The 16948-nt window shown below is 59.8% G+C and overlaps 1 protein-coding gene and 1 long non-coding RNA gene across 7 annotated transcripts in view; both read left to right on the top strand.

Moving 5' to 3' along the window:
- CTBP1 (C-terminal binding protein 1) overlaps window positions 1-16948 on the top strand; it is a 34820-nt gene that overhangs the window by 9798 nt on the left and 8074 nt on the right. For all 6 annotated transcript variants that reach the window (XM_017538965.2, XM_017538964.2, XM_017538969.2 and 3 more), the window contains 3 exons: window positions 1366-1520; window positions 10242-10386; window positions 12331-12537. In XM_017538965.2, coding sequence (XP_017394454.1) covers window positions 1366-1520; window positions 10242-10386; window positions 12331-12537 — 507 coding nt within the window. The remainder of the gene's footprint in view (window positions 1-1365; window positions 1521-10241; window positions 10387-12330; window positions 12538-16948) is intronic.
- LOC108311559 overlaps window positions 12544-16948 on the top strand; it is a 5168-nt gene continuing 763 nt past the window's right edge. Inside the window, exon 1 of the long non-coding RNA XR_001828266.1 lies at window positions 12544-16921. This is a non-coding gene — a long non-coding RNA (uncharacterized LOC108311559). The remainder of the gene's footprint in view (window positions 16922-16948) is intronic.

The following is a 16948-nucleotide window of genomic DNA, read 5'->3' as shown; positions in this document are numbered from 1 at the left end:
CGGGGGGCTGCAGGAGGGGGATGTGTGGGCAGCTCCTGTCCAGATGGAATGAGTAACAGGCGAACCAGGATGTGGTTTTGATTGTGCACACCCCGTATTTGGGGTTTGGGCAGGTCCTGGCACCCTTCCTGTCTTGAAGACAAGTGGGTAGAATGGCCATTGGCTCCTCTGAGGACACTGGGGTGCGAGGACTTGGTGGGAGGAGCCTGGGCCCAGCTGCACCGGGAGCCCTTGGCTTTGGGGTGGTCACTGGAGACCCGTGCCCTGTCCCCTGCAGGCACCTGCTGGAGGCTCACTGCACCCCTGGGCTGTCCACCAGGGTGTTTCTTTTCTCTGCAGTGGGCTCCAGGAGCCGTGTTTGCAGTGCATTCTCGGCCCTGGCGGCTCGGTGGCCTCTGCTTACCTGCTGGTGGACGGGGTGGGAGACTGGGCTGAGCGTGCTTGCGGCTGCGGCCACTGAGGACTTTACTGGGCCACTCCGCTTCTTGGCTCTGTCCTGTGTCTCCTCCCCTGCTGACCAAATGGTCCTGGGGGCTGCCTGGTCTTCTGGGGTCAGCCTAGGGGGTTGGCTGGCCAGACCCTGGCTCCAGCTCTGCCTTTTCCCAGCTGCCGTAGGGCTGACGGTGGCCCCACCTGGTGCCCCTTTCCTGGCACAGGGTGGTTGGGTGGTGCCTGGAAGCCGCCGTGCTTCCGTGACACCTCAGAGCCCCTGTTTCTCCATGTGGCCTCGAATGAAGCTTAGTTGTATCACACGTGAAAGGAATGGGTGTTAGTGGTTTTTAACCAGCTCATTCCGGGAAGGTAGGGGCACAGTGGACTTTAATAGGTTTTAATCCTTTTCTTCTATTGCTCTGTTTCTTGTCTTTTCAAATTTACAAATGGAAGCAATGCCAGGCAGAGTGGAGCGTTCTGTGTGAAATATTGGTGACCCCATCGGGGATTCCAGCAGCCACGCGGTAGCCCAGGCGGAAAAGGGCAGCTGTGTTACTAAAGCCCCGTGCTACAATCTGTGCTCTCCAGTGTGACGGGTCCCTCCTGTCCCCCCCGCCTTATGCAGCTGCACTGGGGTCTCAGGGGATCTCGGAGGGTATGGGGGGGTCCTGGGGAGTCTCAGACAGGTCTTGGAGGGGTCTCAGAGGGCCTTGGGGGTCGGGAGCCCCTGCGCCTGAGGGCAGTGGTGGGTGTCAGCGAGCTGAGGCACACACAAGTCTGTCTTTCCTGTGGATTTTTAATTCACTTTTTACAAATACCACAACATTTAGAATGGAAAGCCCTCATTGGCCCGTGCACAGTGGGCGGTGTGGAGCAGGTTGTGGCCACGGGGCCGTGGTGGTGCAAGACTGAGCACTTGCTTCTGTCTTACAGGTGTCCGACCTCCGATCATGAACGGGCCCCTGCACCCGCGGCCCCTGGTGGCACTGCTGGATGGCCGGGACTGCACGGTGGAGATGCCTATCCTGAAGGACGTGGCCACTGTGGCCTTCTGTGACGCTCAGTCCACGCAGGAGATCCACGAGAAGGTACTACCACGTACTGTCCTGGGGCTGCCAGGGCCGCATGCTGGAGGGGAGTGGAGAGGGATGGGAGCATGGGCTGCAGCAGGTCTGGATGCCACTGGGACAGGTGCGGCCTCCGTCCCTTTCGCCCTGCCCCATTAGGAGATGGACACAGGGTTTCGCCTGTAGCTTCTGGATTCATTTTCAGTTTTCTCCCAGAGAGCAGGTCCTCAGGACGCTGCCTTTGTTGCGGGGCCAGAGTGAATTGCTTCCCCTGGCCCCAGGCGCACAGCGGTCTTTGCAAAGGCATGGGTGGTCTTGGCATTGCCCAGGACCCAGCTGTGGTCCAGGAGTGGGCAGCCTTCGGGCAGCTTTCCTGAGTCATGTTTGCTCAGGAGATCCACGGGCTCCTCCGTGATGAGAAATGGGTCGGTCTGCTTTTACTTGTAGCCAGGGGCCAGTGATTCAGAGCAGCTTTTCCCTGAAGACAGACAAAGAAGCTGGGTCCTCAGGAACTAACAGGACAGACTACAGTTGCCCAGGCTGCAATCCAGACAAGCCCAGAATCTGCAGGAACAGACGGGTCCTGCCAGTTCTGGCCTGGGGTGTTGGCTCTTCTCGAAGAAGTGGCTGAGGGGTTGAATTTGTCTTTGGCGGCATCACTGGCCTGCAGGGTGTGGGGCCTGCTGGGATATCCATGGCCTGGAAGGTAACACCTGCAGTGAGGGTGACCTGGACTCTGACGTGCTACACGGTGGGCATCCAGCCTGCCAACATCTGGGGAAACTTGAGCCTGGATTTTAGGGGACCCCACACTGCCTGGCGCCAGGTGCCTGGCAGGAAGAAATGGGACAGCTCCTTCAGTGGAACATAGCATCAGCCTAGGCCTCAGTTCATTTCTACAAATCATTGCTTGACACGGGGTCCATCAGATGGAAAAGCCAGGAAAGGCGGTGCGGGTCCACCAGAGCTCCCTGAGCTGACCACGGCACGGTGACCCCAGCACAGCCCTCAGGAGGAGGCCGGGCCAGACACAGACGAGGAGCTGCTGACCCTAAAACAGGGTGTAGCGCCTCAGAGGAGAAAGTGAGTCGTGGATCTGAGAAACACCGAAGCTGAATGGGAGAACAGCGGGGCGGGTTTAGCAGCCAGCCGTGCAGTGCGGACAGGAGGGTGAGATGAGAAGCCACCCTCACAGACGCTTCCGGGCAAGAGAGGGGAGGGGCTGGAAGTGATAACAGCAGAAGCATTTCCAAAGGGAATGTGGTGCTAAAGATTGGCATGTTTCCTGGTTTCTTACGCAGTTAGATGCTCGCCTGTAATGCAGCCCAGCGGCCACACTCCTTAATCGCAGAGGCTTGGAATGCACGTCCGTGGGCAGACCTGCACGTCATGCTCTTTGGCAGCTTTAACTCATGATAGCCCAAACCAGGACGCCCCCGGCTGCCCTTTGGCAGGTCAGTGGCCAGGCAGATGCTGGTCACCTCCCTTGGCGTCCTCAGCAACAGGCAGGGTGATCTCGGCAGCGTGATGGCGAGTGAAGAGATGGTTTCAAGGGCTGCGTGCTATCTGATCTCTTCATCCTCAGGTGGAGGCATCAGCATGACGGAAACCATTGCCAGGGTGCGGGTGGGGAGCCGCCAGTGGGCCAGTGTGCCAGAAGCTGCACGTGAGCACATCACACGGATGTGTAAGGCCACGGTGTACACTTGAGGAGTCACGTGGTACCAACCCGGTTTTGACAGTGCCCTGTTAGGTACAGTTTTCTCATTGGGAAGCTGGGTGTGCATTAAAGATAGACACGTATGGAATGGAAAAAGAGGCACATAGTAAACTTGGAAAATCGTAAGTCATACTAAAACAAGATTTGCCAACAAATTGGAAAACTAAGGCAAAACAGAGTTTTTCTAAAATTGCAGTAATCCCAGACTGCCTGGACAGGTTTGTATAAAATGCAAATCAGTGGGCCGCCCCTGGTCGGGGTGGGGCCGGCGTGGTCCCTGGTGGGAGACGGACTCCCTGCTCCCCACCCAGAACATACAGCCCAGGCAGAGAAAGGACACGGTAAATACACAGAAAACCGCCCCAGGGGATGCAGCAGTGTTCTTGGAAGAGACGGGAGTGTTGGGAATCGTCTTGGCATCCTGGAGGGGCCTGAAGCAGCCCCTAACCAGAAGCAGAGCAGGTGCCGCTGAAAGGAGCCCCAGAGAACTAGGAGAACTTGAAATTAAAAACACAAGTGAAAATCTAGTAAGAACAGGAAGCTTAAAGACAGGGAAATTGCAGAAGCCAGAGATGGGAAGAGAGGCCGTGGCACCCTGGGACTGCATCCAGACATGGGAAGAGAAGCCGTGGTCTTCCGGGGCTGCGTGTCCAGAGATGGGAAGAGAGGCCTCGGCACCCCGGGGCTGCGTGTCCAGAGATGGAAAGAGAGGCCTCGGCACCGCAGGGCTGTGTCCAGATATGGGAAGAGAGGCCTCGGCACCCCGGGGCTGCGTGTCCAGAGATGGGAAGAAGCCATGGCACCCTGGGACTGCATCCAGACATGGGAAGAGAAGCCGTGGTCTTCCGGGGCTGCGTGTCCAGAGATGGGAAGAGAGGCCTCGGCACCCCAGGGCTGTGTCCAGACACGGGAAGAGAAGCTGTCGTCTCCCAGGACTGTGTGTCCAGACATGGGAAGAGAGGCCTCGGCCCCCCGGGGCTGCGTGTCCAGAGATGGGAAGAGAGGCCTCGGCACCCTAGGGCTGCATGTCCAGAGATGGGAAGAGAGGCCTCGGCACCCCAGGGCTGTGTGTCCAGAGATGGGAAGAGAGGCCTCGGCACCCCAGGGCTGCGTGTCCAGAGATGGGAAGAGAGGCCTCGGCACCCCAGGGCTGTGTCCAGAGATGGGAAGAGAGGCCGTGGCACCCTGGGACTGCATCCAGACATGGGAAGAGAAGCCATGGTCTTCCGGGGCTGCATGTCCAGAGATGGGAAGAGAGGCCTCGGCACCCCAGGGCTGCGTCCAGACACGGGAAGAGAAGCTGTCGTCTCCCAGGACTGTGTGTCCAGACATGGGAAGAGAGGCCTCGGCACCCCAGGGCTGCGTGTCCAGAGATGGGAAGAGAGGTCGTGGCCCCCCGGGGCTGCGTGTCCAGAGATAGGAAGAGAGGCTGTGGCACCCCAGGGCTGCATGTCCAGAGATGTGAGTCTTCAGGGCTGCCTGGGTGCTGAGTCTGTGTGTCACAGCCTGTGGTCCTGCAGGAGGACTTGGCTGCCCATGCTTTCTTGCCCCTAGGGGTGGCCAGAGGACAAGCTCCGCACACAGTGGAGTGGGGCTTCTCCCTGCCGTCCCCTCCCTGTCCCTGCTGGCTGGAAACCAGCTGCGATGGGTGGAGCCTGGGTAGCCACCCTGGACCGTGAGGGGAGCCGCGTGTTGGGAACCATGGAGCAAGGAGACTGGAGGCAGGGACCCTTGTGACTGTGGAGAGGGCAGTGGGCCCACAGTCCGCCTCTCTCCAGGCTGTGGCGTGGGAGGAAACTGAAGGCCTGCTTCGTGTGTCACTGTTGGTCAGGAATTTCTCCTCCTGGGGCAGAAGCTTCCCACGCAGCTGGTTGGACGTCGCCACTGTCTTAATGCTGTGGAGGGAGAGAATGTGATGCCGTCAGTGCAGTCATAGGAAGAACAAGAATGTCGGGGCCTGGGAGGCACCCTGCTGTTCAGGTTCAGGATTTTACTGATATCAGGGTGGGGGATGTCACCCACCAGGACACAGACTCAGCCCAACGCTGCACATCTGATGGAACTGCTGAGCAAGGAGGAGGAAGCCCTGCTCCTTGGGAGCCAGGAGGCTGCATCCGGTGCAGGCTGTGGGGCCTGGAGTGGCAGGGTGGCTATGGGAGGGCACAGGACGCAGGGGCCCCTGAGGACTTGCAATCAGCTGGACAGCTGTGCTTCTGCAAGACGAGTATCTCCAGGCTTCGGGGGTGGGTAGGTCGCTGGGAAGCCCTCACTGGACAGAGGTGCTGGGGCTGGGCAGGAAATGAAGCTATAGAAATCCAGGAAAAGCACAAAAGCTGGCATTGTCAGGGCGGAGGCGTGCAGGACCGTCCTAGAGCCCCTCAGTCTTGGAGGCGGCCAGCAGAGACAGGCTGCCGTGGGTCTGACCTTAATATTGGGTCACAGTCTCTTCTAGGACCACGAGGATAGAGGCCACACCACTGGGTGCAGGGGCTGTTTCCAGGCAGACTGACCAGTGCCCGGCCAAGCCTCTGATCTAGTGTGGCCCCCGCAGGGCGTGTCCAGGACCCACTCTCAGGTCTAGAAGAACCAGCTGGGTAGTGTTGGTTCCACCAAGAGTGGCAAGACAGAGGACCAGAGATAGCCCCCCGCAGTGGGACCCAAGGACACGGGCAGTGGCTTTTTAGATGTGTGGGCCAGGGACTGGGGAGCCGGTGACTTCTGGGCCCCTGGGTGGCCGTTCAGGAACGGCAGCGGCTCCTGGACTGCAGATGCTCGCTGCCTACATAAGCCGCCACTGTGTGAATGCAGAGCGTTAGAGGAACGTTTGAAAGAGAATGTTTACTCCCTGAGGTTATGGCAACGCAGAAAGTACGTTTTCTGTAGAAAATGTGATACTACAGAGGTAAAGGTCACTTTGATTAAATGGCAGTTAGAAATAACACGCAAGGCTGGGTGCAGCGGCTGACGCCTGTAATCCCAGCACTTCAGGAGGCCGAGGCGGGTAGATCACCTGAGGTCAGGAGTTCAAGACCTGCCTGGGCAACACAGTGAAACCTTGTCTCTACTAAAAATACAAAAATTAGCTGGGCATGGTGATGGGTGCCTATAGTCCCAGCTACTGAGGAGGCTGAGGCAGGAGAATTGCTTGAACCCAAGAAGCAGAGGCTGCAGTGAGCCGAGATCGTGCCACTGCACTCTATCCCGTGCAACAGAGCGAGACTGTGTTCCAGAAAGAAAAGAAAGAATGACGTAGCAAAATAGATTTAAAAACAAAAACAGGTGACAGATAGGGGTTTGGGTATTTTCAATTTGTGTGCCAGCCTAAGGGTGAATGTCTGACATACTCAGCAGTGCGGGGGCCAAGCCTGTAATCCCAGTGTATCCGGAAGCTGAGGCTAGAGGGTCGCTTGAGCCTAGGAGGTCACGGCTGTAGCAGGCCGTGATTACACCACTGCAGTCCAGCAAGACCCTGTTTGTAAAACAAACAAGTGAAAAGTTTATATATTCAAAGACTTCTTCCAATCAGGAAACGGAAAAATCCCCGTAGAAAATGGATGAGGGTGGTGAGAACCGGGGTGCCCTTCCCAGGTTCTCACGGGTGCAGCAGTCACCGCCGGTAACCACTGGCCTGGCCTGCGCCCAGCCCTGCACCAGCCATGCCCAGGGAGCCTGATCCTATTCCTTCATATGGAATAGAAAGGGCTGAGCCAGTCTGCTCTGGCAGTCTGTGGAAATCTGAAGCCTGCGGTCTTCAGCCCAGCCCCACCCTGGGCCTGCATGTGGCTGCGCGTCATAGAGAAACTTCTGCCCTGATGGTGACCTGAGTGAGCAGCAGTGTCACAGAATAAGCCACACCTGTGTATAAGGTCCGGAAAGGTAAGTGCGACCTACCTGAGTCCTGAGCACAGGAGAAGCAGGTGGCGGAACTCCATGACAGGAGGTGGGTGTGGCAGGCCCCTTCCTGACCCCGTGAGAATCGGCTCCCACCAGGAGCACCGTGGGGTCTGTTTCCCGCCCAGTAGCAGTGAGCTTGGGCACCCGGCTTTCCCCAGGCCTGCTCTGAGCACCAGAGGTGAAGGCACCAAGCAGAGTGGGGCTGAGTCCCTGGTGGTGGAGGGGACACATCTGTGGGTTGGCTGAGGCTGGCTTCTGGGAGGCCGCTGCGTCCTGATCTAAAGGGGCAGGTCTGACTGCACCCACCCCCTGCAGACTTCCTCCATGGGAGACCGATGCCATGGCCAGGGGTGGAGCAGTGTGAGGGGGAAAGGAAGGTAGATCCCGAGGCTGACAGCAGCTGCAGCGCCCTGGCCTGCGGACCTGTGGGTGACGTGGCCACCACAGGGTGACGCCCACACTGGCGGCTCTGGCCTTGCAGCTGTGCACAGGCCAGTCTGGTATGTGGTAGAGATTGGGGCACGGGGCCTCCATGCCATGTTCAGATTCCTGTTGTGCGAATGCACTCACCCAGCACTGCGTTGTTAAAAATACGTTCATTAGGGAAAAGGGCAAGGGCCTGAAAAAAGGGTACCAAGAAACGTGTCCGGGCAAGTTACTAAAGCTACTTGGGGAGGCTGCTTGCTTTTCACCGCTCAGCCATCTTCAACTGCTGCAGCTGGGTGGGGGCGCCCTGGGCCCGCAGGAGGGTCCTTGGCCGACATGTTTCCGCTCCACAAAACTTATCTCGATGAGAGAAACAAACTTTCATCATGGAAGAGTCAATGCGGGAAGCTACCTGAAAGCTTCGCAGTAGGGGTATTCACATGAATCTGACCTGATTATGCGGGAGGTGACATGCTGCAGTTTAGAATCGACTTTTCCAAGCCCGTGGCTGAATGCTCAGGGTGAAAGCAAGCCAGTGCCTGTGTACACACAAGCCTGTCCTGTGCACTGCGGGTCTTTCCAGCCGTTCACACAGCCTCTGCACACATGGCGGGAGGGGCCCCTGTACATCCAGCTGCACAGGCTGGCCCCCCGGGCTGATGACTGACCCCAGGGCCTTCCTGACCCCAGGGCCCATCTCCAACACGCCACTGCTGTTCACATGTGCAGCCCTTCCTGCCCACAGTGGGTGCCGATGAAGCTTCGCCCGCAGGCAGCTCCCCCCAGCTGTGTCTGCTCTGCCAAGCTGTCCGAGGCAGCCTCCATGGTATGTGGCCGCCCATCTCTAGTGCACGCAGCATAGGGTCTTCCTGGCGCTTCCACATACAGCCATGCACCAGCCGCCCACTGCCAGCCACCGCCTGTGCTGTCCTCCATGGCCTCACCGGGTCCACACTGCCGCTGGTCAAGTGTGGCGCACTAGGGGTCTGCACCCATGCAGCCTCAAAGCCCTCCCAGGAGCCCAGGGCCAGCCGTCAGCCCTGTCTGTGAACTGATGAGTGTTATGACCATTCCTCTGTGGTCTGTGCAGATGCTTTCCTGCCTCCTGCAGTCGAGGTGCTCCGACCTTCCCTTACTCCCACAGAACACTCAGGCCAGCCCAGGGCTCCCCTGCCCTGCTGCCCAGAAGGGAGGCTGTGCCAGCTTCAAAGGCAATCATCTGTTCTGGCTGAGCTGGAAGTCCGGGCACTACAGGAGAAAGGGTTGCAGCTGGGTGGTGAGCGTCTTGCTGGGGCTGCCCTCATCCCACCCTTGTGTGCCGGCCCAGCACCAGCTGTTCTGCCCAGCCCCAGGCAGGGTCAGCTCCCACAGGACACCCTGCAGTCCAGCAACCCAGGCACTGCCGCCAGGGGGCCGAAGGCTCGGCACGGTAGGGAGGGAGGGAAGGACGCTGCCCAGGCCCTAGCAGCCTCTGGGCTGAGCTTGCACTCTTGATCTGTCAGGAGGCCCTGTGCCCCCACTGGACAGGCGGTGGGTGGGAGTCATGTCCTCATGGGAGTTGCAGTGGCGTCTCCCAGGACTCGGACGTGCCCACGTGGATGAAGTCTGTGCATCCTGGTGTCCTCAGCCACCAACCATGGCTGTTTCCACAGCGTCTGCACCATGTGGGTGTTGTCATACCTGGGCACGGGCTTGTGGGATGGACGTGTGCAGGTGGGTGTTTCTGGGCGTGGGTGCGTGTGCAGGTAGTCCACACCCTCCTCCGCCCCGTGCCCAGTGCCACGCCTGATTCTTCTGCCTGGCACTTCCTCCACCCGTGTGCCTCTGCACTCCATGCTGCCCCTGCCCTCCTTGGGGTCCCCTCTAGGCTGGGGGTACCTGGGAGCCTTTGGCAGGGCGGGGTTGGCCATGACCACAGCGGCTCCTGGTGCTGGCTAAGTGGAGGCACCATGGTCAGGCTGCTGTGTGCAGGTCCACATTCACTGTAGCTGTTCTAGTCTAGGATTTGTCATGGAAACTGAAAAGGAGAGAGTGGCTGTTGTGGACACAGCTCCCCAAGCCTCGCCGGCCGTGCTGTGCACTGTGCCCGCTGTGGGCAGCATTTCTGGGCAGGTGCTCAGGTGACACAGGGCAGTGCGTGCTCCTGTGGTCATGTCCTTGTGGCTGGGTGGCCCCTGCCTGTTTCTGCCCACGTGCTTGTGTGTCCTGGGGACTTGCTGCTTTTGATTTGCACCTCTGGGCCTGCAGGTCTCGGGTGCCCTGCCTCTCCCCACGCAGCCGCACCTGCTCAGCGTCCTTCCCAGGTGTGGCTGCGCCCCCTTCTTGCGTCCTTGCCTGGCGGGGACCCCATTTCCTCCATGAGGCTGAGCAGAGTCTCAGGGTGGGGTGCTTGCTCAAAGGGAAACATCTCAGCCACCACAGTGGGGAGTGGGCAGCCCTGACCAGCGCCAGCGTGCACCCTGCGCAAGGCTGAGGGGGCTGTGGCAGGCATTGCCGGGACTCAGGATGCCCTGGTGGTGGTGAGGGGCGGCGTGTGGTGGGGAAGCAAGTGTTCGTGTGTTTTCCCCCAGTGTCTGGGCTGGTGCTTGGGGAACAGAGCCTGAGGGCCTCGGGCTAATCTCCCAGCCAGGCACATCCCTGCCCCGAAGGCTGAGGCTGAGGGTCTGCAGGCGCTTAGCCGGTGTGCTTTCTCCTCGCTGCAGGTCCTGAATGAGGCCGTGGGGGCCCTGATGTACCACACCATCACACTCACCAGGGAGGACCTGGAGAAGTTCAAAGCCCTGCGCATCATAGTCCGGATCGGCAGTGGTTTTGACAACATTGACATCAAGTCGGCCGGGGATTTAGGTAGGCCGTCTCCGAGTTCTCTCCTGTGCCCATTCGTGCGAGCTCTGTCAGGCTTGCTGCTTCCATGGAGGCTTCGCTGCCACATCGAGGACCCCGCTGCATGTCACTGGGTGGCAGTGGCTTGTGGTCCCGTCAAGGGCCAGTGTGAGGTTGCAGCCATTCTGTTCCTCACAGAGCCTCATCTGCAGGCACATGCTCTCGTGGGCAGCAGGAAATCCAGCTGCAGCTTCACACGCGTGCAGCTGCTGCCATGTGGGTCTGTGTGCATATGGGGCTGGTGCCCCTTCCTGGGGTACCAGGGCCCTGGGGGTGAGGGGCAGGGGTGTCAATGTATGGCTATAATAGGCTCATAGGTTTCTGTCCCAAGACACGGCGGGAACGGCGGTGTGTGTCACAGCCCAGTACACGTGCACACGTGCATGGAACACACACACACGTCTGCACCGTGCACACACACATCAGAACAAACTCGGGGAGCAGTGCTCGGCCGTTCTGCATGGAGTGCACGTTCCGTTTTCTGCCGTGCCCAGTCTGTTTTTTCTCTTCCTCTGCTGGTAACAGATGAGGTCATATCTTGTTGGTACCCACGGTTGGCCAGATCACGGCGGGGTTTTGCCTCCCTCTTCCTAGGATGCAGCTTTTGGCCTTGTAAAGTCAGAATGGCTTGTGTTCCTGCAGGAAACGCAGGTGGTGTTGGAAGCCATGCTTCCTGTTCAGGGGTTTCCTCCCGTGTTGGCTTGAGCTGCTTTGCCGACACACGTGGGCCAAAGCCGCGTGCAGCCCCGTCCTGCCTGGGTCTCTGTGGGCGGTGTCCCGGGAAGGGCTGGCCGTGCTGTCGGGCGCAGGCCTGGGTGCTTTCTGAGCAGCCCCATCTCCCTTGTCCTTGGAGTTTTCCAGGCCAGGGCTCTGCTTTTCAGCCAGGGATCGTCTGGGGGCATCCCTGGGATCTGGCTGCCCTCAGGAGGCCTTTGTTCCAGTCTTGTGCCTGGCTTGGTTCTCTTCCGTTGCTTAACATTTTTACATCCAAGTGAGTTGTGTCTGGGGGCTTTCGGGATCCCGCCCTTGGCCTCGTACAGCCCCTGCTCATGCCTCCCCACGTCAGGCCCCACCTGGCCCTTGGGACCACTTGTGGAACCACGTGGTCCTGTCCAGCCTCTGGGCATGAGTGCAGCTCTGTCTGGGCGCCCTGCTCCTCCTCCTCGCCAGGGAGATGGACGGCCAGTTAGATGCAGGGCCAGTTGGACGCAGGAGTGTGACCACCCGAATGGGGTAGGAAGTGCAGAGCCGGGCCGGGCGGGGTGCTGGCCAGGGAAGGGGCTGCCTCTGGGTATGAGGCCAGGAGAGTGGAGTAGGGGTCACATGGAGGACGTCACACAGCAGGCACTCATGGGTGTGCCCGGCTTAGCTATTTGGGAGAAATGGGATGGATTCGCTTTCCAGGAATGGCTCCAGCTTCGGTGTTACTGACTGCAGGGTGTGGGGCATGGAGGGTGGAAGGGGCTGCAGGGGCTCCACTTGGCCTGGGGGAGCCCTAAGGACACGTGCAGATGTCCATGTATGTGTGCTGGTGGGCCAGCACCCAGATTCTGACGTGGCCGCAGCTTCCCAGGGAGGAATTGGGGCAGTGGTGGTCCTGGGCTTCCAGTGCTGAGTTGGGAGGGGTCAGGACAGCGTCTCCACCTCAGCCCCAGCACACAGGAGCTGGGGCCTCGTGAACCTTAAGTGGAGGTGGGGCTTGGGCCACAGCGCGCAGGGGCCTGGCTGGTTACTCTGCCACCCCCTGTGAGACGCGCTTGTTCCATAGTCTCCCAGGGTGGCCTTGGGGACATGTCCTTTGGCATCTTCCTTGGGAAGCTTCACACCTGCTCCGGCCCCGGCGGCCCTGGTGTCCTCCCGGGGGCTGGGCCTGGTCCGGGGGTGACTGCCGTGTCCTTGTCCCCATAGGCATCGCCGTCTGCAACGTGCCTGCAGCGTCCGTGGAGGAGACAGCCGACTCGACGCTGTGCCACATCCTGAACCTGTACCGGCGGGCCACCTGGCTGCACCAGGCATTGCGGGAGGGCACGCGAGTCCAGAGCGTGGAGCAGATCCGAGAGGTGGCGTCCGGCGCCGCCAGGATCCGTGGGGAGACCTTGGGCATCATTGGACTCGGTGCGTCGGCCACAGTTCCGTGCCTGTGCCCCCTCCCAGCGTCTGGCACTGCCATTCTTCAGCCATGCCTAGGAGGACAGGCCCAGGGCTGGGTGGGGCTGCGGGTGTCGGTCCCAACCCAGGACAGGACTGAGTGTGCACAGCCCAGGCACCGGGTCCCAGGAATCCCAGGCTGTGTGCCCTACACACACAGACATCAGAGCACACACATGGGCATCACACGGGCTTGCACACGTGTCACGTGGACGTCACCACACACAGCCTCACATGGGCACACATAGACATCACACACAGATGTCACAGCACACACAGCCTCACACAGACATCATAGCACGTGTCACATAGCACACAGTCATCACGTGGACGTCACAGCTATCACACGGCACACGGGCATCACACGTGGACATCACAGCACAGCTATCACACGGCACACAGGCATCACACATGGATGTCACAGCACACACATGACCTCACGGGGACATACAGATGTCACAGCACACACAGCTATCACACGGCACACAGGCATCACACCTGGATGTCACAGCACATAGCTATCACACGGCATGCAGGGGCATCACACGTGGACGTCACAACATGCACATAACGTCACGGGGACATACAGATGCCAGAGCACACACACAGCTATCACACGGCACACAGGGGCATCACACATGACCTCACGGGGACACATTGTTGTCAGTTGTGAGCACATACGCAGCTAGACACGGACATACATGTGGGCACACACGTCAGCCACGGTCTGGCATCTGCTCACCCTTCAAGGTCCCTGGAGCTGGCTGTGTGGGCTCTGCTCGGGCGGGGCCGCCTCTGCCGTTACCAGTAGCTCCCCCTGCTGCTGGCCCTGGTCCCATGGAGTGGCTTGACCCCGTGTTCCCTCACTCTTGATTTGCCACTCACTCTGCAGCCGCCTGTCCTGGGCCCAGCGCTGTCCTGGGTCTGGTGCGCAGCAGGCCCCACATAGCCAGGCCCAGGTTGAGCTCAGACCAGCAGGCGTGTGCGTGTGCCTGTCTGTGTCTATGTGTGTCTGTGAGATTCTGGGAGTAGAGTCATGTCTTGAAGGAAAGTAGAGCTGAGAGAGGGCAGGTGTGGGGAGCCCCATAAAGGAGGGAGGAGAATCTGGGCTGGGCCCAGGTGTGGGCTGGGAAGATGCTCCCTTAGAGGGTTCATGGAGAGGGTTGGGGGGGTCCCTTTTCTGAAGACCCCCTGGACACTGTGGCCCAGGTAACTGTCTCCCCAGGAGGCCCCATGGGGATGTGAGGACCAGGGACTCCCCTTGACCAGCCGGCCCCCCGCTTCCCAAACATCCAGACAGCCCACCCCTGCTGGCTTGTGTCCTTGTCCCACCAGCATGTGAGGAACAGGGACATGTTGGGTGGTCTTGGTGAGGACAACATACCTCAACCAGCGGAAGAGGTTGGCTCACAGATGTGCACGGAACATGTTTGTCTCTTCCTAGACACAGCTCTCATGGCCTTGCTGGTGCCCCCACCAGGACCCCAGGGCTGGTTGGAGCCTCTGAGGACCCTGGAACGCTGAGGTGCCCGTCTCTTATACCTCTGCTCGTCTGAGGCCTGGGCGACTCCGCCCATGCCAGGGCCATGGCACACGTGTGTGGAGGGGAGGCAGGAGGAGGCGCAGGAAGCCCAGGTGTTGGGCAGAGGCCGGGAGGGCCAGGAGATCAGGGCTCCTTGAGCTGCCTGCCAACCCTGTGCAGAGTCAGTGCCTGGGCTGTCTCCAGAGCAAGCCCGTGGGACGGGGGCCTCGTGTGTCCCTTGCCTGCAGGGCACCGCCTGCCCTGCAGCCACAGGTCTGACGCCTCACCTGGGGTGAACGAGGGACTAGGGGGTTTGGGAAGGTGTGGGCTGTCTGTGTTTGGTGGGGGTGTCTGTAGTTCCCCTGGTAAGAGCAGGTGGGTGTGTTGCCTTTGGAGTTCTGTGTCCTTTCTCTCCTGGGGTCAGGGTCTGTGGTCCCAGCCCTGAAGGCCCCAGGCCCTTCCTGTGGCCACTCTGAGTCCTGAGGGTGGCACCTGCCTAGGCTGAGCGTGGAGCTCGGCCAAGCCTGCCCATCTCACAGCCCCATGCTGAGTGGGGGTTGAAGCACCTGGTCGGGGTGCTTCAGAGGGCAGGGCTGTGGCCACCCCTTTCCTTGAGGACCCCGCCTGCTGAGGCCCCCACCCAGGCCTGACCTGAGGAGTGTTGGTAGGGACTTCGGGGTGGGTCCTGGCATCCTGGGGAGTGCAGGGTGGACCTGGCAGGTTGGGGGATTGGCCATGGGCATTCTCCCCTGCATTGGCCCAGGTCATCCTGTGGGCCCTCAGGCAGGCACCTCTAGAGCCGCTGGGGTTGGTCCTGGGGTGCAGCTGCTTCCCTCCCTCGGCACAGCCCCTCTGCGTGTGGTGCTCTCATGGTGACCCAGGCCAGGCCAGAGCTCCCTTGGCCACAGGACCAGAGGAGAGTGGTTCCGTCCTCTAGGGACACAAGCCCGCGGATGCTGCAGCCTCCACCTCGTGGACAGGGACCCCCACCCCACCCCGGCCACCTACCTGGCACCTTTGACCACAGAGCACCTGCAGCCCGCACACAGCCCCTTGCCTTTGTCCCTGAGCCCCATCCCCGCCCTCCTCGGGAGCGCCTTGTGCTCCAGGCAGGGCCAGTGCTGGTCACCAGCCACCCAGGCCCTCCCAGGGTCTGCATGCCGCCGTCTGCCCTCCGCCGTGCACGCCTGTGTCTAGGTGGTTCTCAGCATGGAGTCCACTCTTGTCCTGACTACAGGAAGGCTGAAGCCCTGGGCGGCGTGTGGTTCACAGTGTTGGCACCACTCAGCATAGGCGAGGGGGGCGGCCGCTTCCTCTGCTCTGTGAGGCTTTGGTGCCCATGACTTACATCTCCTTCTGGCTCTTTTCCTCCCTCCCTTCTGAAAAATGCACTATCTTATGTACACACAGGAAAACGTGGTACACCCAAGAACTCCCGCCCGAAGTCCGTCTGCAGAGCAGGCTCCTACATCACGCACCCCCTGAGGCCCCCTTCTGCCGCAGTTGCCCCGTGATGACCCAGGTCCTGCTTCCTGGAGCAGGGGCCTCCCCCAGCTCTGCTGAGGTGCCCGCCTCCTGTTGATCGGGGTGGTGACCTGGGTCTTGTCTGTGTTTTTGCATGACCCAACGGTTCCTTCCTGACGACGGTTCCATCACATGGACCCAGCATGATTCCCTTGTCCAGACTCTCGGTGATGAATTTTCTAAGTTTGTGGCCAGAATATCACAAAACTTCTGTGAGCACATTTCTCTTGGATTTGTTCCTTGGAGTGGAATTTTTGCGTCCCAGAGCAGGACGTGGCTTCTCGCTCAGGCAGCTGCGTCCTCGCCAGCACTCTGTGTTGTGGTCTGTGTAATTCTAGCCACTCCAGCAGGCATTTCGTGGTATTTTCATCTTAAACTGCAGTTTCCTGATAACCAAGGAGGCCAAGCACCTTTTCCTGCCCTTACTGGCCACTGGCAGTGCCTGTGTTATGAAGCACAGAGCCCTTCACAGCTTTCCTTGTGTTTTCTGCTGTGGTCTTTTCCGTGTAGCTTACGAAGCCCTCACGTGATCTGTGTCATTCTCGTCAGATCGATATGCACCGTGGATATTTTCATAATTTCAAAATGTTTGTTTTTAAATATTTCCCAGTATCTCAGGCCACGGCTTAACGTCTCGCTTTCTTGGCGTCCCTGCAACGAGAACACGTTTTCAATTCTGATGAAGCCCACTGTATCACCTGTTGATTTTTACATGAATGTCTTTTGTGTTGTGAGGAATCTCGCATGGTCATGCAGGTGCTCTGTGTTTTCTTCTGGAAGCTTTTACCTCTGGATCCAGGGTCTTCTGGGTTGCCACTCACGCGTGATGTGAGGCTGGGGTTGTGGTCTGCCCTTTCCCAGGATGGCAGGTCACTGCAGCACATGTGGGGTCTCCTTCCCCTTGGCTTGTTTGTGCAAAGGCAGCTGGTCACATGTGAGTGGGTCCGCCTGGACACTTCTGTTCCGTTGATCTGTTTCTCTTCCCTGTCTCCTGTACCACACAGTCCACACGGCAGTGAGCCTGGAGGTCTGGCAGGCGGTGTTCCCTGTCTCCTGTGCCACGCCGTCCACACGGCAGTGAGCCTGGAGATCTGGCAGGCGGCGTTCCTTGTCCCCTGTGCCACGCCGTCCACACGGCAGTGAGCCTGAAGGTCTGGCAGGCGGTATTCCCTGTCCCCTGTGCCACGCCGTCCACGTTCCCTGTCCCCTATGCCACACTGTCCACACAGCAGTGAGCCTGGAGATCTGGCAGACGGCATTCCCTGTCCCCTGTGCCACGCCGTCCACACGGCAGTGAGCCTGGAGGTCTGGCAGGCGGCGTTCCCTGTCCCC

Source organism: Cebus imitator, unplaced genomic scaffold, assembly GCF_001604975.1.
Source record: "Cebus imitator isolate Cc_AM_T3 unplaced genomic scaffold, Cebus_imitator-1.0 Scaffold117, whole genome shotgun sequence".
Lineage (NCBI taxonomy): Eukaryota > Metazoa > Chordata > Mammalia > Primates > Cebidae > Cebus > Cebus imitator.
Note: the sequence above shows the minus strand (reverse complement) of the source record. Positions and strands in the feature narration are given on the sequence as shown.